Source organism: Moschus berezovskii, chromosome 5 (assembly GCF_049115385.1).
Source record: "Moschus berezovskii isolate FMDL1 chromosome 5, NW_MosBer_1.0, whole genome shotgun sequence".
NCBI classification, from domain to species: Eukaryota; Metazoa; Chordata; class Mammalia; order Artiodactyla; family Moschidae; genus Moschus; species Moschus berezovskii.
Window position 1 is genome coordinate 115,900,719 of NC_142464.1, and position 21,183 is coordinate 115,921,901.

Consider the following 21,183-nt stretch of genomic DNA (forward strand, 5'->3'; position numbering starts at 1 on the left):
TAGGATATGGTGAAGGGGGTTTTCACATCAGATTGACATCTGGGCTAGAATTATCATTCAATCCACAAACAAGTATTTGCTATCTACCATGTGCCAGGCACAGTGCTGAGCGCCAGGGTGTCGTAACCAAGAGGAAAAGACATTCCTTCAGGAGCTCTAAATTAAATACTAACCAAACAATAGAGATAAGATATCTTGTAACATAAGTAAGATGGAGTGATGCCCTCATATTGGTGAGAACCAGAAAGCTTTCATGAAGCTGGAGGTTGACAGTAACGCATGGACATTGTTGATGGTCTGAGAAGCCAAAAGAAGAGACTGCTCCTTGATAATGATTATGTTTATCATTGTATTTAGCACTTTTGTGTGTCAGAGCACAAAGTGGTCTCATTCCTTACAGGAAAATTTAGAATAACCCTGTTGTATTACTGGCTGGTCATGTTACTCATATGAAATACAGAGAGACTAAGCCCTGTATGCAAGTTTGCTATCTTAGAGTGGATGCTCTAGAAGCGAAGCTTGAGATGGAGATTCCTGTATTCTTGCTGCTGCTGCTAAGTCGCTTCAGTTGTGTCCGACCCTGTGCGGCCTCCTAGACGGCAGGCTCCTCCATCCCTGGGATTCTCCAGGCAAGAATACTGGAGTGGGTTGTCATTTCCTTCTCCGCCAGTATTCTTGGGCAGGTCATTTACTAAGAATGGGATTGTGGAAGAAATAGATATTCGGAACACAGAATAAAACAGGAGAAGAAACTAGGCAGAAGTGTGGCTTCAGGAGAAGTCTGCGTGCATGCATGTCTGCTAAGTCGTTTCAGTCATATCCGACTCTGTGCAACCCTATGGACCGTAGCCCGCCAGGCTCCTCCGTCCATGGGATTCCCCAGGCAAGAATACTGGAGTGGGTTGCCATGCCCTCCTCCAACAGGATCTTCTGAGCCCAGGGATCAAACTCTTGCATCTTCTGCATTGGCAGGCATGTCTTCACCACTAGCGCCACCTGGGAAGCCCTCAGGAGAAGTCTAGCCTCCACTTGATCCCACGAATTCTGGAAAGTGAGTTGTACCATAGAGGTTGTCCTGAGACCAGGAGGCTGGGCTGCTTCCCTGCCATCCTATGCCTCATGCCACATCAGTCAATTGTTAAGTCACAGGCAACCCAATGGAGAGTAGAGAAGAAGGGTGGGCACCTCCAGGGAAGGCAGAACCCGACAATTAAGAGGAATGCCCCAGAACACAGTACACAGGGTGAGCTTTTAGCAGCCAGATGGGGGTGGGGATCGGAGGGGTGGGGAAGCAGAGTATTTTTCTGGTGAATGGAGTCCAGAAGGGACACCGACAGCAAAGGCCATGGTCCCGAAGCTGGGAAATGGGTGGGAAACCAAGGCCTTGGTGCCTGCTGTTTCAAAACCCATCTTGATCTACTTCCCAAAGTTCTCAATGCTTTTAACCACTAAACCACATACCCACAAAGTTAACAGTTTTTACTTTATCTCACTGAATTCTCCGCAAAATAGAGTTAAGTAAATGTCAGTTCATTTATATTCAGAAAAGGGGAAAAAAGTGAGTTTCTGGGAATTTGAGCCTAATAACTGGTGGAATTGGGATTCACATTCATTCCGGTCTCCGAGCTTTCCTGGCTTTTTCGCTCAGGTCACCTGACTTGGGAATTTGAGGAAAGTGGAGTGAGGATCTTCATTTCAGGGTGAACAGAGGAGTCAGGGTCACTCCTTCCACCAAAATATTTCAGGTAAGCGCCTCAGTCAAGCATCTCAGCATCTGGGTCCTCACCCCTCGCTTGCCATTTGAAGAATGCCTTTGTGCTGCTCTGGTTTTGAGCTCAAGCTCAGACTTTCTAAATGAACATCTACTGGTAAGGAATCTGCTTTATCACATTCCTTTTGTGTCAGGATCCAGTCACTCTTGGCTTGAAGATGATCCGGTAGCACTAGAGAGTGCCTCCTGAGATTCTGGATGCCGCTTATGTTTCTAGGAGCTTCTCTGGTGGCTCAGTGGTAAAGAATCTGCCTGTCAGTGCAGGAGACCTGGTTCAGTCCCTGGGTCAGGAAGAGCCCCTGCAGAACGAAGTAGCCACCCGCTCGAGTACTGTTGCCTGGGAGATCCTACGGGCAGAGAAGCCTGATGCATATGCTCTATTTCTTCCTCTGCTGACTCACAGTTGCACAGACTTTTAGTAGCAGGGCGTGGACACTAGACCCTAAATTCCAGTTGTAGCCATCAGTGGCTCTGGCATCGGGGTCAAGCCCTTCAGCATCTGAGTTTGAGTTTCCTCCCCTGTAAAATTAGTGCTATGTCATTTCCTACTTCTCAGAATTGCCACGTGGGTTAAAAACAACATATTTAAAATACCAAGCACATAGCAGGTATGCAAAAATGGTAGTTATTTTTATATGACAGATACACACCTGCACAGGAGAGAGAGAGAGACACATGGATGCCTGCCTAGCAAGCTTCCGCCACTTGGGAAGCAGATGTCAAGGCCACAGAGTGAGCTCCCAGTGCGATGAACCCACTCCCATGCCCAGGAGACCGTCTCCGGCTTGCATCTCTACTTCCTCCGCCTCCACAACCCCACTGCCTTGATTCCTTAACCTGCTCTTGTCCAGAACGCCCTGCTCTGGTTACCTCCATTGCCTCCTGCCCTCCAGCTCTATGGCAATTCCTCCAAGAAGCCTTCCTGCTGGTAAGGACAGGGTCCCCTGGCCCACAGGATAAGCGATCTGGGTCACAGCTTTGCCATCCATCTCTTCCTACTCCTGAGCAGTGGTGCAGTTAAATGATACCTCTGTCATCTCTCACTTTATATGATCCTCGATGCCAACATCCCCATCTCTGGGACCACCATCCCCATAGCGGGAATAGTAATCCTCTCTTTATTGTCATCATTTAAAAATATTTCTATTTATTTATCTGGCTGCTCCAGGCCCCAGTTGTGGCGTGTGGGATCCCACACAGCACGTGAACCCCAACTGAGGAAGGCAAATTCCTGACTGCAGCACGCAACCTCTTAATTGTGGTTTGTGGGATCCAGTTACTTGACCAGGGACCAACTTGGACCCTTGCATTGGGAATGCAGAGTCTTAGCCTACCACCAGGGAAGCTCCCTCTATTTATTTTCTTTTAAAACAATGGTGCCGATCCATGTCTTTTGCCTCAGTTAGCCTACTCTATCCTGGGGCTAACTGACTTCTCTCGGGGATGATCTTGAGTTCATATTGAAGGCACTAAGCAAACTACACTGGCTAATCTGTATACAGTTTAAGCTGCCTGCTTTCCTTGGCTTTCCTTTTTTTAAACACAGAATAGCCTTCCTAGCACTTCTATGTTTTTTTTTTTTTATTTTAAACACAGAACAGTTAATGACTATTTATTCCTGCATTAACATTTTCATTCTCCTGAGAGCTTAGTGCCATGCTAAGCACATAGTAGGGTCTCAAAACAAAAGCACGATTGTAATGAACACCCGAACTCTCAGCAGTGATCTCTGATTCCACCTCTGCGGGTGGCGGGCACTCTGAACACTGGCCTCTTCTGCCCCACATCTCCTCTCTGCTGTGTACCGTCTCCCAAGATAGAAAGAGCAAGGCACTCTGCTCAGAGGCACACCAGCAGTTTTGCTAAAATAGCAAATTTCCAGGCGGTGAGCTGATAACCAAAATAGTGTTACCAGGGTTTCAGCACTATCTGATTCCTGCAGGACTGGAGGGGGCTGTTCTGTCACCTCAGAAACATCAAGTGAAGTGAATATTCCAAATATCCCAAATACAATAGCTGAGGCCCTGCTGGGAGGTCATCACCCAAGGGCACCTAGGCTGGCCCTGAGCCTAGACTAGTCCGGGCAGCAACCTCACTCCCTCGGCGTCTCTCGTTAATAGACTTTCTATGAGGCGTTTGGAGACGGATCAGGTGTCCATCTGACTCCTGAGCCACTGCATTTTGGCCTCTGAGTAGGCCCACCTTGGTCTACGGCAGGACCCCTCTGAATCTGACCGTGCTCAGATGACAGCTGAGGGCCTGGAACAGGTCTGGAGCAACGGCTTCATACTGCTTATCCCTTCCAAATGGCTGGCTCAGGTGGTACCAAAAACGGATGAGTAGAAATAGCTACTTGGGCCCCTGACCCTTGCCTGTGGTAGACCTCCATGACAGCATTTTTAGTCAACAACACCTCCATCGGACTTCCAAGGTGGCTCAGTGGTGAAGAATCCACCTGCCAATTGAGGAGATGCCAGAGATATGGGTTCGATCCCTGGGTTGGGAAGATCCCCTGGAGCAGCAAATGGCAACCTGCTCCAGTATTCTTGCCTGGAAAATCCCATGCACAGAGGAGCCCGGCGGGCTGTAGGCCGTGAGGTTGCAGAGTCAGATGTAACTGAGCACACAAGCACACCTCCAAACCAACAATTATTGAATTTATATCCATTGATCATCTTAACTTGGGTCATCCCCTAGCATCAGCTGTATCAGCCACAAAAGGTAGATCATGTCTCCGGTGCTTGGTTCTTCCCTCCTTCATCCCTGCCTACCACCTTCTTGCCCCAACAGCCCAAGCTTCAAGTACACCATCCTGAGGGTGCTGGCATGCTTAGGTATTTTGCAAAAAGCATCCTCTTTGGAGTTAGAAAACACATACCAGTCTCCACTTAGTCACCCAGTTCCTGGGCAACCTTAACTTGATTTCACCTTTGTCTCTCATTTTTTTCAGCAGTGGGTGTACTAGAAGAAGGATCCAGTGATGCACTATACAGGGAAACAGTCTGCAGACGGCAAAGTGCCATGTCAACAGGAAGCCCACTCTGTGGCTGCCGCACCCTCTGGGGAGCTGGTTTTTTTAATGACAACCTTGACTTCCCTGGTGGCTCAGATGGTAAAGCATTTTCCTACAATGTGGGAGACCTGGGTTCAATCCCTGGGTTGGAAAGATTTCCTGGAGAAGGAAATGGCAACCCACTCCAGTATTCTTGCCTGGAAAATCCCACGGATGGAGGAGCCTGGTAGGCATGGGGTCACAAAGAGTTGGACATGACTGAGCGACTTCGCTTTCACTTAATGAAGGTGCAGACAAGGCATTTTCTGCTGTCTGTGCAGGGCCCAGGGTGGGGCGCAGGCCATGCTAAGGTCAAGCCAGGCTGAAGCTGCTGAAGCCTAACTAAGGTGATTCACTTCCCTGATATCATGGCTGAGAAAACCTCAGGCTCCTCCTGCCCTTTCCCTCTGGCTCAGACTCACCTCTTGGGATGGAAGACATTTGGCACCAGAAAAGGAATACGTCAGGAAGAACTGTCTCTAGGTCTTTCCATTTGCATTTGGGGAAAAAATGGGTAGAGGAAAAAAAAAATACCCACACACACAAAAAGAACCTTGGGCTTTGACTGTAAGTGGACTCTGAGCTCTGTTTTATAGTCAAAGTGAACTTGGGCGAGTTCCTTATCTTCACTGTGCCTGCTTTGTCAACTTTGAACTTGCCACGATAATTCCTCCTGCCTGGGGTTGCTTGAGGGAAATCTCAATGAGTTCTTCTACAAAGTCTATTTCACTCCTCTGCCTTAAATAAGAACTATGTCAGGAGATGCATTTGTGTCCTTGTATTTTTGTTGTGTTGTTGTTTTACTGTAATGAACCTATTTGTATTCATAATAAGAAAAAAAAATTTGATTTATTTAATTCTGTGTGAGGCTGACTGAACAAAGAATGCATGAGAAAACTGAGGCTCAGAGAGGCTTATCTGATCATTCCTAACAACCCAGTTGTTGAGGGCAGAAGTGAAACTGAAATTGGGCCCCTCGTCTCTGAGGCAGGTGCAAGGGGTTCCAAACCTATATCCGCCGCCGCTTTGAACTTCCCTCTTTTCAATTTCAACCCTTGGGAATTTAAACTTCCTTTCACATTCAGGACTCCAAATTTGGAGCTGATATTTAAACATGCACACGCCCAGATCTCAAAGCATATGGAATATAAGTCTATAAGTGCATATTGATCTTTCAGGAAATAGATTAATAGACTACCAGCCCAAGCAAACCGTTATCCCTTTAGTCAGCTTTTCACAGATGGGGACATGCACAGATTCTGCAATTCCTCTTTTCTATTCTAAGTGACTTTCCGGAGACCCACTGCCACCTGGGGCAAAGTACACAGCCCCGAGATCATTCTGAGAGCCGGGTTTAATTTCTTTTATTGTTGTTTCATCTGTTGCTGCCATCAGAAGGAAGTGTAAGCACTCTCTAAAGCAAGCCTCTTGCTGGTTAGCAACCAACTTCTCCAGCTTAATTGCTTTGTCCTCTTGGAGTTTACCTGGAGTCAGAATCCACACTCAGGGCCCTGCTAAAGCTGGAAATGGGTGAAACTGTCACCTCCAAGAATAACAGGGCATCTCAATGAAGAGAAATCTTGCAATGCAAGTAAAAAATAAATCTGATGACCTCAGGGAGACATTAAAAATTTTAAAAAGACAAAGAAAGGAGAGAAGGGGAGAGGAAGGTAATAACTATGAAAAACTTTTTTTTTTAAAGAGTAACAAAGAAATATATGCGATGAATGAACACACTCAGCTATTTGGAGTTGGGGGCAAGTTAATTATATTGAAAAAAGACTGCATCTCCAGAATTTCTTTCTTTCTTTTTTTTTGCAGTTAAATATTTTAGTTCCTTCATATAGAGACATATTACACATGTTAACAACCATGAAAAACAATACAAAATGCCCTCGATTTAACAAGTAGAAAAATATAACTAGTATATATGGCAATTGTGAATCTAATACTGTACAGAAGTAATTTATGGATCTTACAAATAAATTATACTTAAATGCCCTTTTAAAATTCTTTCCCCCACCCCAGATGTACACCAGAACTTACAATAGGAAAGGTTCCGAGCCTAGCTTATCGCAAAACAAAACTCAGTGCCAGTCAAATGTTCTGCCGACAAGCTCAAAGAATTTCTTATTTGGCTCATGAAAATATTCGTGCAGTTTATTGAGGAGTCTGGGGTCCACTTGGGGGTGCGCCCGGCCTTTGGACTCGTGTAAGCAGCGGTCCCGGCCGCCGTCCCTCAGGCAGTAGAACCCCTTGGTTTTGTTAAAGTAGAAATTGGAGGCGTTGATCTGCGGCGACAGCCTCAGGAAGCGCTCCACCTTCTGGATCTCGGGGAAGGGGTCCCTGATGAGGCGGTCGCCGTCCACGATGTGGATGCGGCGCCGCGGGAAGAAACGCAGCCAGTTCTGCATGTGCAGGTGGTACAGGCTGCGGTTGAGAGCCTTGTAGTCCACGTTGAGGCGGCCGTCGCGCACCAGGAACTCCTCGATGGCCGGGTAGGGCTTGCGCTTCTGCACGTGGTTGTAGAACACTTGGGTGTAGTCGGATAGCACGCGCTCCGACGGGTCCCGCAGGATAAGCAGCAGCCGGATGGCCGGGTTCATGCCGTGGACGCGCTCAGGCACTTTGGGCGACGTGAAGTACGCGGGGGTCTTTTCCACCGTGAGCTGGTGTGGGGCGGAGAAGGGCATCTGGCTGAGGTACCAGCCCAGGCCTTGGCTGTAGTGCTCTTCCCAGTCGAAGAAGTGTACCTCGTTCTCGGCGGCCGCCACGTCCGGATGCAGGCTGAGCATCTCCAACAGCGCGCGGGTACCGCCCTTGCGCACACCGATGATGATGGTCTGCGGCAGTTGCTGGGTGGAGCCGTTGGGGGCCGCACCGTCGGGGATCTCGTCCTGGAGGGTCGCCACTTTCCGCACCAGCTCCGGCTGGCCCGGCTCGTCCCCTGGCACCGCCGCGGGGCGGGAAGGCACTAGCTGGAGCTGGGCCACCAGCATCACCGCGCCCAGGAGCAGCAGGGCCATGCCGGACACCACGGTGGCTTCACTGGGCCGGGCGCCGCTGGGTCATGAAGCGCTGCCGGCGTGGGTACGTCTCCAGATCAGTGACACATGGGTATCACAGGCTTCTGATTACTAGGAAACAAAGGGGGAAAGTATTAACCCCACGTAAATACTTGGCTTAATCAAGTTGACAACTCTGGCGTCTTTGGCAAGGCATTCACCTCCTCGGGGTTTTCTCAGTTTATCAGATGGTAAAAATCTGCCTGCAATGCTGGAGACCCAGGTTGGATCCCTGGATGGGGAAGATCCCCTGGAGAAGAAAATGGCAACCCGCTCCAGTATTCTTGCCTGGAGAATCCCATGGGCAGAAGAGCCTGGCAGAGGAGTCCACAGGGTCGGGTAGCAGAGTGTGACATGTCTGAGTGACTTTCACTTATCCTACCAAGCAGCGGTGGCAAACGGTTTCTGTGTGGGGCTAGAGAGTAAACGGTTAGGCTTTGGGGGACATATAGTCTCCATGGGAACTCCCCCAGCTATGTTGTTTTGCTCTAAGGTGTCCACAGACAATGCACAGAGACCTGGGTGTGGCTGTGTTCCAATAAAGCCTCATGGGTCATTAAAAATTATTCTTTTACTTTTTTTCCCCAAACATTTACATGTTTAGTGCTCTATTTGGCACAAAACCAGGCCAGATTTGGCCTGTAGTCCTATTTTGCCAACCTCTGCCACAAAGGAAAAAGACTGGGAAGGTCTGTTGGACCTCAGGAAACATCAGTGAATAGCAACTAGCTTTGAGCCACAGGCAGAGGGGCAAGTGACAGCGAAGCAGGATGGTTTCTGCTCCCGTACCCACCAGGGGCTTCTGATTTAATAGGACCTACAAACCTGTTTGAGAAATGGAATGGTTAGCTCCAATTGTTCACTTGTCCCTGGATCCAGCTCTTGCTGTGGCCTCAGTGCAGGAGTAGTAGACTTCCCAGTGATTTTAGATTTGGCCAGTGCTACGTGGGCTGATTGACTGGTCTGAGCTCCTTGCAGTCCAAAGAACTCTCAAGAGTCTTCTCCAGCACTACAATCAAAAAGCATCAATTCTTTGGCGCTCAGCCCAAACCAGTCAATCCTAAAGGAAATCAACCCTGAATATTCATCAGAAGGACTGATGCTGAAACTGAAGCTCCAATACTTTGGCCCCTTGATGCAAAGAGCTGACTCACTGGAAAAGACCCCGATTCTGGGAATGAGTGAGGGCTGAAGAGGAAGGGGGCTGGAGAGGATGAGATGGTTAGATGGCGTCACTGACTCAATGAACATGAGTTTGAGTAAACTCAAGGAGATAGTGGAGGAGAAAGGAGCGTGGTGTGCTACAGTCCATGGCGTTGCAGAGTTGGACATGACTCAGTGACTGCAGCACAGCGTGGGCAGGAACAACAGTGTGCCAGTGCCCAGCACAGGCCTTAAGAGGACCGTGTGTTTTCACATGCCCGCAGCCCTTACACCATTTCGGTGACAAAAAAATAATTGTGCCCTAGTCCCAGGAGGAAGATGAAACACACCTGGCGCAGAGCCTCTCCCCCTGTGCCCTGCGTGCAGCCTAGCTGTCTCCCTCATGTGTGAGAATGCGTGCTTGTGGTTTTAAGCTGTTGCATTTTGGGGTGGTTTGTATTGCAATACAAATTTGGCAACAGTTAGCTGACACACCCTGACTGCAAGCATCAGTGCGATGTTCGTTATGACCACAGTCTAGGTACTTTGAGGACCTGTGTTCCTTCATTTTGCCTGAAGCGATTAGGGATGTCTGCCTAGTGGAGCGAGTGTGTGCAGTGGACCTAGAGAGATGAACAGGTGGGGTTACTGGAAGGAACAAAAAACTTTCACACAAGCAAAGGTTAACTGTTTGTAAAGAGCAGTCTTGCAGTCTGCTCAGTGGAATGTCATCCCAACATGACAGTGGAAGGTAGAAATGCAAGACAGTTATAATGAGGGTCATGCCCAGGGACACAAAAATTTATTCCATTTCAAAATTCACGGTCCAAATTTAAAGCTCTAAACGCAGGGCTCTTCCCATGAACTGCCTCCTTTATGCCTTCTCCTCTTTAACTCTCTGAGATTTATCACATTTGGGCACTAAAGTCCCTAAGGAACACAGGCACTGCTGGGGCTGCAGCGCATGGGCCCCCAAGACACATGAGCCACGGTTGATGTTTTTACGGGGCTGATAAGCAGCAATCCGTGTTTGACCCTCTCCAGGAAAGAGGCGATTGGAAGCTCTGTTTTAAATAATCTCTGTCTAAACACAGCTCAGGGAGAGTTGGAGACAGGCCCAGTTTGGGGACTGTGGGACTTACAAAGCCATAAAACATATTTTCGATCAAGAAGGCCCATCATCTGCATTATGCCAGGTTTAAAATTCACTTTATTAGTTTAAAACTTTTCTGGTGGTGGTGGTTTAGTTGCTAGTTGTGTTCGACTCTTTTGATACCATGAACTATATAGCCCACCAGGCTCCACTGTCCATGGGATTTCCCAGGCAAGACTTCTGGAGTGGCTTGCTATTCCCTTCTCCAGGGGATCCTCCCAACGCAGGAATTGAACCCAGACTTCCTGCATTGCAGGCAGATTCTTTACTGGCTGATCCACTAAAGAAGTACTAAAACTTGTCTTAAATGTGTAAATGAAGAACAATATACAGGCTTCCCTATTTATGATCAAATTGATTTGATATCCTTCAGATATCAACTGTATTAACCACTTTGAAAAATGTATATTCAAGATCAAACGATTAAAAAGTTGAAAAATCACAGAACCTGCAAAATCTCCTGACATGCTCATTTAGGGGGAAAAAAAAGAAAAAAAAAAGCGTTTCAGAGAGATGGTCAAACAAGATGGGGTTCAAGGTTGGTCTTACTGATTGGATGAGCTCAATTTAATGGGCCACTTGCTTTAGTCAAATGCATGTTTCAGCATGACTCAGTGAAATTCTATTTCCTTTTCCACTGCTGGTGTGGGTCAGCCACAGGGACCAGTTGGGTATGTGAGCAGGTGCTCATGTGTGCTTGTGTGTCTGTACGTCTATGTGTACATGTGTGAACACGTGTGTGCATGTGCAGGCTGCAGGGTGGGTGAGGTGAGGGAGACAGCAGCTCTTCCACACTGAGCAGCTACACTCTCCCCATCTCACAGCCTCACATCCCAGAAAACAACCCGATCCTGGGACACTGAAGGAACAGAGTCAGAGGCCAGACTTGAAATCCACATCCTTTGACTGTCCATGCTCTTTTCACTTTATTATTAGGCATGCCGGTTAGCACAGTGAGCATCTGAGATCACTTTCCTAAAGGGGAGTTACCAGCAGACAGCAAAAAGAAGAAATTTTTTCCCCCTAGTTGAACCACCAGGCTTGTGGGATCTTAGTTCCCCTGCTGGGACTAAATCTGGGCCCTCAGCAGTGAGAGCCTAAAGTCCTAACCACTGAACCACCGGGAATTCCTGAGAAGAAACTAAATATAGTTTGTCCTTTACAAAAACAAAACCACTCCAAAACAACGCCCCCTCCAAAACAACCAAAAGACTAGTATGTAGTTTAAAAACTCCTTGCTGCTATTCAGTCACTTAATCGTGTCCGACTCCGCAAGCCCATGGACTGCAGCACTCCAGGCTTCCCTGCTCTTCAATATCTCCCAGCACTTACTCAAACTCATGTCCATTGGGTCTCTGATGCCATCCAACCATCTCATCCTTTGTCATCCCCTTCTCCTTCTGCCCTCAATCTTTCCCAGTATCAGAGTCTTTTCTGATGAGTCAGCTCTTTGTATCAGGTGGCCAAAATAATTAATCTTCAGCATCAGTCCTTCCAAAGAATCAGTTCAGTTCAGTTCAGTTCAGTCGCTCAGTCGTGTCCGACTCTCCGCGACCCCATGAATCACAGCACGCCAGGCCTCCCTGTCCATCACCAACTCCCGGAGTACACTCAAACTCATGTCCACAGAGTCGGTGATGCCATCCAGCCATCTCATTCTCCGTCGTCCCCTTCTCCTCCCGCCCCCAACCCTTCCCAGCATCAGAGACTTTTCCAGTGAGTCAACTCGTCGCATGAGGTGGCCAAAGTATTGGAGTTTCAGCTTTAGCATCAGTCCCTCCAATGAACATCCAGGATTGATCTCCTTTAGAATGGACTGGTTGGATCTCCTTGCAGTATAAGGGACTCTCAAGAGTCTTCTCCAACACCACAGTTCAATATTCAGGACTAATTTCCTTTAGGATTGACTGGTTAGATCTCCTTGCAGTCCAAGGGAATCTCAAGACTCTTCTCCAACACCACAGTTCAAAAGCATCAATTCTTTGGCACTCAGCTTTCTTTATAGTCCAACTCTCACATCCATACACAATTACTGGAAAATCCATAGCTTTCACTAGATGGACCTTTGTTGGCAAACTGATGTCTCTGCTTTTTAATATGCTGTCTGGTTTGGTCAGAGCTTTTCTTCCAAGGAGCAAGCGTCTTTTAATTTCATGGCTGCAGTCACCATCTGCAGTGATTTTGGAGCCCAAGAAAATAAAGTCTGACACTGTTTCCACTGTTTCCCCATCTATTTGCCATGAAGTGATGGGTGGATGTCATGATCTTAGTTTTGTGAATGTTGAGTTTTAGGCCAGATTTTTCACTCTCCTCTTTCACCATCATCAAGAGGCTCTTTAGTTCCTCTTCACTATCTGCCATAAGGGTGGTATTATCTGCTTATCTGAGGTTATTGATATTTCTCTCGGCAATCTTGATTCCAGCTTTTGCTTCATCCAGCCAGGCATTTTGCATGATGTACTCTGCATATAAGCTAAATAAGCAGGGTGACAATATACAGCCTTGATCTATTTCTTTCCCAATTTGGAACCAGTCCGCTGTTCCATGTCTGGTTCTAACTGTTGATTCTTGACCAGCATACAGGTTTCCCAGGAGGCAAGTAAGGTGGTCTGGTATTCCCTACTTTCACCAATACCTTCTCCCCTCCACACTTCCAACCACACTGCCTTCCCCAAAAGAGTTATGTAAATAAAAGTGTAACACACTGTTTTACAAGATATTCAGAAAAACTTAAATCTCCACACGTCATTAAGAACTGCTCAGGAAGGTAAGAGCAACCCCTCTCAAAGCTGACAGTAACCACTGATTATTTATGTCTCCGACACTTAGTCACAGCTTGCCCTAAGATGGATCATGTCTCATTGTTAATTTTATTATAGATGATAAAATGATCCACATATGCACTTGAACATTTCCCAGGAGCCTCGTTTTAAAAATCAATTTTTTCTGTAACCCTATCCAAAATGTTCAAGCTGGTTTTAGAAAAGGCAGAGGAACCAGAGATCAAATGGCCAACATCCGCTGGATCATCAAAAAAGCAAGAGAGTTCCAGAAAAACATCTATTTCTGCTTTATTGACTATGCCAAAGCCTTTGACTGTGTGGATCACCACAAACTGGAAAATTCTGAAAGAGATGGGAATACCAGACCACCTGACCTGCCTCTTGAGAAACCTGTATGCAGGTCAGGAAGCAACAGTTAGAACTGGACATGGAACAACAGACTGGTTCCAAATAGGAAAAGGAGTATGTCAAGGCTGTATATTGTCACCCTGCTTATTTAACTTATATGCAGAGTACATCATGAGGAATGCTGGGCTGGAAGAAGCACAAGCTGGAATTAAGACTGCCAGGGGAAAGATCAATAACCTCAGATATGCAGATGACAGCACCCTTATGGCAGAAAGTGAAGAACTAAAGAGTCTCTTGATGAAAGTGAAAGAGGAGTGAAAAAGTTGACTTAAAGCTCAACATTCAGAAAACTAATATTATGGCATCCAGTCCCATCAGTTCATGGCAAATAGATGGGGAAACAGTAGAAACAGTGGCTGACTTTATTTCTCTGAGCTCCAAAATCACTGCAGATGTTGACTGCAGCCATGAAATTAAAAGACGCTTACTCCTTGGAAGGAAAGTTACGACCAACCTAGACAGCATATTAAAAAGCAGAGACATTACTTTGTCAACAAAGGTCTGTCTAGTCAAGACTATGGTTTTTCCAGTGGTCATGCATGGAAGTGAGAGTTGGACTATAAAGAAATCTGAGTGCCGAAGAACTGATGCTTTTGAACTGTGGTGTTGGAGAAGACTCTTGAGAGTCCCTTGGACTGCAAGGAGATCCAACCAGTCCATCCTAAAGGAGATCAGTCCTGGGTGTTCATTGGAAGGACAGATGTTGAAGCTGAAACTCCAATACTTTGGCCACCTGATGCAAAGAGTTGACTCATTTGAAAAGACCTTGATGCTGGGAAAGATTGAAGGCAGGAGGAGAAGGGGATGACAGAGGATAAGATGGTTGGATGGCATCACTGATTCAAAGGACATGGGTCTGAGTGAACTCCTGGAGTTGGTGATGGACAGGGAGGCCTGGTGTGCTATGGTCGCAAAGAGTTGGACACGACTGAGCGACTGAACTGAACTAATTCAAAATGCTTTTACTTCAACACATAATCACTAGATAAAATGGAGATATCTTGCAGTTCTTTGTCTTGCGTCTTCAAAAGCCAGTGTGTATACATTTGCAGGACATTTCAAGGCCGCGTTTTGTTGTTGTTCAGTCACTAGGTCATGTCTGAATCTTTGCAACCCCTTTGCAAAGCCAGGCTTGCTTTTTAATATGCTGTCTAGGTTTGTCATAGCTCTTCTTCCAAGGAGCAAGCATCTTTTAATTTCGTGGCTGAAATCACCATCTGAGGTGATTCTGGGGCCCAAGGCCACTTGCGGCTTCTGACAATTGGAGAGGACAGCCCAGAGATCCACAACACTGAGTAGTGTTGTAGTTCTTACTCTGAAAGCTCTTTAATTGTGGAAAGTGCTTTCTTCAAAAGTAAGATCCTTGACCCCACTCACAAATCAGGAGCGTCTCAAACAGGAAAGGAACCAGGAAGGCAAGTTTGAAGTTGCAAGCAGCACAAAAATAAACAGATTATTCTCTCTTCAGAAGTAAACTAAGTACTATCAAAGGGAATCTTCTGGAAGTCTGGAGCCTGAGCTGGCATCAGCACAGAGACTGTTCAACAGCACCTGGAGGCCAGTCCACATTCCTCCAAAAAGCAATGTTGGCAGCAGTCATCCAGAGCACTTGCTACTGAGCAGACCCTAGGCTAGCCACTTTGCACATAGGACCCGTGTGACGCGCACTGCATGCTGGACAGAACTGATACTTCACGAGAAAGTGAGGCTCGGAGAAACGGAGTGGTTTCTTCAGTCATGTCCGTCTCCTTGCATCCCTAAGGACTGCAGCCCACCAGGCTCCTCTGTCCACGGGATTCTCCAGGCAAGAATACCGGAGTGGGTTGCCATTTCCTACTCTAGGGGATCTTCCCGACCCAGGGATCGAACCCACATCTCTTCTGTTTACCTGCGCTGGAAGGCGGGCTCTTTTACCACTAGCACCACCTGGGAAGTCCCATCCTTCCCTGTGTTAAAAGAGCCTTGAAAGAGATCCAGCTCACTCTCTGCTCAGTCCTTTTTACCAGAGAGGCTGCTTGCTTCATCCTGCGGTGATAAACCAAGCCCTGAGTTTCAAGAATTCCGAAGCCAAAAGTCTTTCCCATCAGCAGCACCAGGCTTCCTTGGACTCCACATGAAGACGCTGACCACACACCAGGCATGAGGGACACATGGGATGGGACACAGAATTTTCCAGGTGGAGATTCCCCTGCATTAAGAATTAAATCCAAGGGAACTTCCCCGGCGGTCCAGTGGTTAAGACTCCTAGATTCCACTGAAGGAAGCATGGGGTCGGGGAACTGGGAACCCACATTCTTTGAGGTGAAAAAATAAATGTTAAATTCAAATCCTTTTCAGGTCAGGAATGAACCTAGAATAGGATCTGTCTGCCCCTCCCACCTCACTGCCCCTTTAAGCCAAACTCGGGCCTTCCGGTTCATTTGAAGGTACCAAGCTCATAACAGCTCTGTGCCTTGGCGTTCTCTGCTCCGTCTTTCCAGGATGCTCCACCCACACAGGCTTCCTGAGGCTGCTGTCCCCTGTCACGGATTTTATTTCAAACGCTAGCTTTCCTTGGCAACATGCGCCCACCCTCTCGCCTTTAATCATTTTCTTTCCCATCATCTTGTTTTATATTCCTGATATACTACCCAAAATTATGTTTGCTTGTTTACTGCCTGCCTTTCCACCCAACAAAGTCAATTCAGAGCTTCCTTATCAGCGTTCTCCCTCCCTCCGCTGCATCCTCGGGGGCTGGTGTGCTTGCTGGTCCCCAGCGGGTGCTAGAGACGCCGTTTGCTGAATGAACACATGGAATGTAGTGGAAAGTCAGGCAAATGACTGAAGGCACTGACAGGCTTTTCATTCAGCAGAAAGAGAAACTTAACCGTTTGCCATTTATGAAAAAGACAGTGGCAAAAAGTAGTAAGTTTTCCTTCCTAGAGGATCAAGCAGAAACCAGATGTTGAGAAGGGGGCTCAAATTTTCTCATGGAGGACAGACAAAACCGCCTGAGGGCCTAGAACGCATTTTCATTAAAAAAGGATGGGAAGAAGTTAGATAACCGTTCAAAAATATTTTAATTTTCTTCTTAAGTCTTACTACATAATTCACATTATGACCAAGATTTCAAATGTAACCACTACAACACATTTGCTCTCAGCCCCATCACTAGAACATATTCATGGATAAAATTAAAGAACTAGAATATGTCACAGGAGGGACATTCAGTATATCAAGCACAGCGATGCTTGCGGTCCCTCTGTCTGCAGGAAAACCTTTTCAGCCCTTCAGAAAAAGATGGTGAACCAGTCGGCACAGGCGAGAATCTTCTTGGATAACAGGGATGGTTATCTGGGGGACAAAAGTCATCCAAGGGAATTGACAGGAGGGCTGGAAAGGAAGCAATTACTCTCTCCCTGAGTGCCCACTGTGTGCCAGGCAGTAGGCCCCCGTGTAGAAATTATCCCCCCGAATACTTGTAATAGTATCAAGGGGGTGGCTATTCTCCTTTCATCTTATATATTTTTAAGCAGTAAAAGGGCAGTTAGTGGTAACAGAAAAGCAAACTGGACAGACCCAGGCTAGAATTCTTATAGTGAACTGAGCTCAGGTCGGTTTATCACCTCTTTGGGCCTCGGTGTGCCATTCTGCAAAATGGGCTAAAATCTACTTCATAGGGATGCTATCATGATTCCAAAGGTTACCCATGCCAAAGAGACAGGGCAACGTCTGGCATTTACAGGGCATACTATAAATGCTAACGGCTTGCCTCTCTCCCCAAGGCAGACGCAGAGACATGCTATCAAGGTTAAAGTGAAAGTGAAGGTTGCTCAGTCGTGTCCGACTCTTTGAGACGCCATGGACTATACAGTCCATGGAATTCTCTAGGCCAAAATACTGGAGTGGGTAGCCTTTCCCTTCTCCAGGGGATCTTCCCAACCCAGGGATCTAACCCAGGTCTCCCCCATTGCAGGCAGATTCTTTATCCCTGATAGCTCAGTTGGTAAAGAATCTGCCTGCAATGCAGGAGACCACGTTTCAATTCCTTGGTCAGGAAGATCCGCTGGAGAAGGCTGGAGAAGGGATAGGCTACCCACTCCAATATTCTTGGGCTTCCCTTGTGGCTCTGCTGAGTAAGGTTAAAAGACTTTCTCAAATAAAGAAGGCTAAATGCCGAAGAATTGATGCTTTTGAACTGTGGTGCTGGAGAAGTTTCCTGGGAGTCCCTTGGACGGCAAGGAGATCAAACCAGTCAATTCTAAAGGAAATCAACCCTGAATATTTTTTGGAAGGACTGATGCTGAAGCAGAAACTCCAGTACTTTGGCCACCTGATGCGAAGAGCTGATTCACTGGAAAAGACACTGATGCTGGGAAAGATTGAAAGCAGGACTAGAAGGGGGCGACAGAGGATGAGATGGTTGGATGGCATCACTGACTCGATGGACATGAGTTAGGGCGAATTCCGGGAGATGGTGAGGGACAGAGAAACCTGGCATGCTGCATTCCCTGGGGTCACAAAGAGTCATACACAACTGAGCAACTGAACTAGAACAAAAATGTCACAGGACCAAGAAGTGTGCTGCTTTGCCTCTGAGTGGAGATGCCTTCCTTGGTCTGCGGCGAGCACATTCCAGGCAGAGGGGCGAGCTTGCTCCAAGCCTGAGAACACAGCAGGAAGGATGAGAGCTCTTGTGCTGCTCTCCAAGAATTGCCTCTCTCCACGCATGCTGGGGTGTTGAGTGATTTAACTTTCTGGAATGCACTAATACCCGAGTAAAGACGGTTTGATCAGAACTGTCCTTTCTGTATCCAACCAAACTTCCGAGCAATCAACGGTATATGATTTTCTGTTTGCCTTTAGGAGACCTTTATCTCTGCGTGGCTAACTGAAGAGCACGTGGAAGCAGGGTCAACTTTCCATCCTTGGCAGGTCATCTTGGAAACCAAGAAAGAGGAAACAGATTTAGCTCCTGCCTGTCAGTCTACAGAAGGACAGCAAGATCTCAAGACTCCCATAAATATTTATTTTCTTGAAACTGTCTACACATGACACTCGTCAACAATTGTTGACATTGACTTTTGCTTGGATTTACTCATGGTAATTGCTGTGAGATAAATTGGGGTAGAAAAGAGCTCAGGGTACAAAAGACCCAAGGTCAGTTCACATAATGTTACTACAGAGAGAAGTAAGTCAGAATGAGAAAAACAAGTATCGAATATTAATGCACATATGTAGAATCGGAAAATAATTGGCATAGACAATCTTATTTACAAAGCAGAAATAAAGACACAGATGCAGAGAAGATGTGGATACCAAGGGCGGACTGGAATGGGTTGGGAGACTGGAATTGACATATGAACGTTGATATATATCTGTTTTATACATATTAGTACTATGCATAAAATAGATAACTAAGGAAGACCTACTGTATAGCAAAGGGAATACCGCTCAGGGTTCTGTGGTGACCTAATGGGAAGGAAATTCAAAAAAGAGGAGGTATATGTATACAAATAGCTGATTCATTCTGTACAGCAGAAATAAACACAACGTTGTAAAGCAACCATATTCCAATTTAAAGAAAAAAAGTTTCTCTGGGCCACTCTGACTGCCTGGGGAAAGGAGGAGTGACCAGCCCTATTTTCCTCTTGAAAAAGACCAAGACTCTTCCAACACTCCCCGCTCTACTTTCTAGGCTCCGTTACCTCCATGACAAGGGAGGTTCCATATATACAGAAGGGTACCTGGATAATGAATGCAACTCCCCGGGCTTGAAGGAAGGAGGTGCCTGGGTCAGCCAGGGAGAGCAGCATGGTGGGCAAGGATTTGGGGCCAGTGGATTTTAATAACCATGTTATTTCCAAGTTTCTGAGAATTCCCTGATCCAATGATGGATGATGAATGCCAACTGCCCCATAGGTAGCCTGAAGTCAACCCACAGGACACACTTTTCCAAATTAGGTGAGAGATTAGGTTGAAGGATCTGGACAAGGGGTTGCTAGTGGGAGGCAACTAAAGCTCTCCACACCCCTGCCAGGAGCTCTGGCTGCTCCATCACCACCGCCAGGCACAATGCTTTCCAGACTTACAAGTGCACATGATTCCCTGGGGATGTAGTTCAAAATGCAGATTCTAATCCAAGAGTTCTGGGCAGAGGCCTGGGAGTCTGCGTTTCTAACCAGTTGCCTGGAGAACTAGTCTGCCCACCCACAGCCTTTGGAATGGCAAGAACTCAAGAACTCCCTGAGCTTGGAACAACTGCATCCATTCAGATTCAGAGCCTGATGTCCCTGGCCTTGGGCTGGGAAGGCTGCCTTTGGATTTGGTTTCCTTTGGTTGTTAGGGTAGTTTGTTTTTAAATCCAGGGTTGGAAACAATTGCGGCAGACAAAATAGAGAGGGATCGGTCTGGTCACAGAGGTGGTGTTATCTGTGGAGGGAGGCGGAGGGCTGATGCTGGAATTCAGAGGATTTAGAGCCAAAAACCCAAGCACAAATCTCAGCTTTATAACTTAAAATCCACGAGAGAGCACTGAAAACTCAGAGCCTTCGATCGAATGCCTTGGCCAACGTATACTATTGTGAGGATTAAACAGAACAGCCTATGAGGGTGCTTACGATATTGCCATATTGCCTGGCCGATGGCAAGCCCTTCAATTGTGGCAGCTATTTTTGTCTCTTTAAAAAAAAAAGGAGGCTGTGTGATATAAATGGGAATCAAGGATGATAATTAGTCAAACGCATTTGTTCATGATCCAAAGTACTGCAGTGACTCAACCAGACAGAGGCTTGCAGGAGAAAGGACAGTGACACACAGAGGCGATCCAGGCACTCTGTCTGGAGAGGGGGGAGCAGAGGGTCCTCCAGAAAGGCCCCTTGCCTGAATGATGGGCGGCCGGGTGTGTGCAGGGGGGAATGAAGAGGAGCTCCCCGCCCCCTTCATGTTTAATCTGCGGTGCCGTGCACAGAAGGCAGTGGTGACCTAAATAAATCCTTCATTAAAAGCAGAAACACACTGGCACAGGCTGAGCTCCGTGACAGGAGGGCGGTCGGGGCCTCTCTTATTACTCAGACAGGATCTCGACTGCCTCGGTGCGCTCAGATACGCACAGCTCAGCTCCCGCTCCAGGTGTGAGCCAACCTCCCGACAGGTGCCATCAGACTGCGAGAACGTCCCTGGATGAGGTGGACAGTTCTCATCACCCCACTCATGGCCAGCACCCGTGCAATTCATTGCACAGGAAAGACACACAGAGAATCAGAGGCCAAAGAACCCCCTATCCCGTCTGCATCCCTGTCGATGAGGACACAGGTCACTGAGAACCGGAGCCCCAAGGTCAAGGGTGCAGGGGCTGAAATGAATCAGAAAGCAAGGTCTGCTGATACCCAGGCACCAAACTCCAAACACATGGGAACCTGTGCTTCTTTTATTTGGGGTCACGGAGCCCTACAATAGTTGCCACTGAAAATAAATATATACAAGTCAAAGTAAATTCTTCCCCTGGGTACACAAAGGTGGAGGGTGAATTTGTCTCATTTCTTGAGCCAGGCTGGATAGACTGAATGTTGTTGCCTCTCAAATTTCATAGGTTGAAGCCCTTGTCCCTGGTGTGGTGGATATTTGGAGATGGGGCCTTGGGGAAGTAATTAGAGTTAGATAGAGTCCTGAGGATAAGACCCGTAATGAGATGAGCGTCCCTGGGAAAAGAGGAAGAGAGATTTCTGCTCTGTCTCTGCCACCTGAGCATGCTCTTGCTTGCTTGCTTAGTCGTGTCTGACTCTTTGTGAACCTGTGGACCATAGCTCATCAGGTTCCTCTGTTCATGA

General features: G+C 47.1%; 1 protein-coding gene across 5 annotated transcripts in view; it reads right to left on the minus strand.

The window, feature by feature from the left end:
- Positions 1–5,370: 5,370 nt before the first annotated feature.
- Positions 5,371–21,183, minus strand: part of HS3ST1 (heparan sulfate-glucosamine 3-sulfotransferase 1) — a 39,221-nt gene continuing 23,408 nt past the window's right edge. For 3 of the 5 annotated variants that reach the window (XM_088836493.1, XM_055434594.2, XM_088836492.1), the window contains exon 2: positions 5,371–7,960. In XM_088836493.1, coding sequence (XP_088692619.1) covers positions 6,911–7,849 — 939 coding nt within the window. In that variant the 5' untranslated portion in view covers positions 7,850–7,960 and the 3' untranslated portion in view covers positions 5,371–6,910. Of the gene's footprint in view, positions 7,961–8,713; positions 8,898–21,183 lie in introns of all 5 variants that reach the window. The other 2 variants (XM_055434595.2, XM_055434593.2) reach the window with 2 other exon arrangements.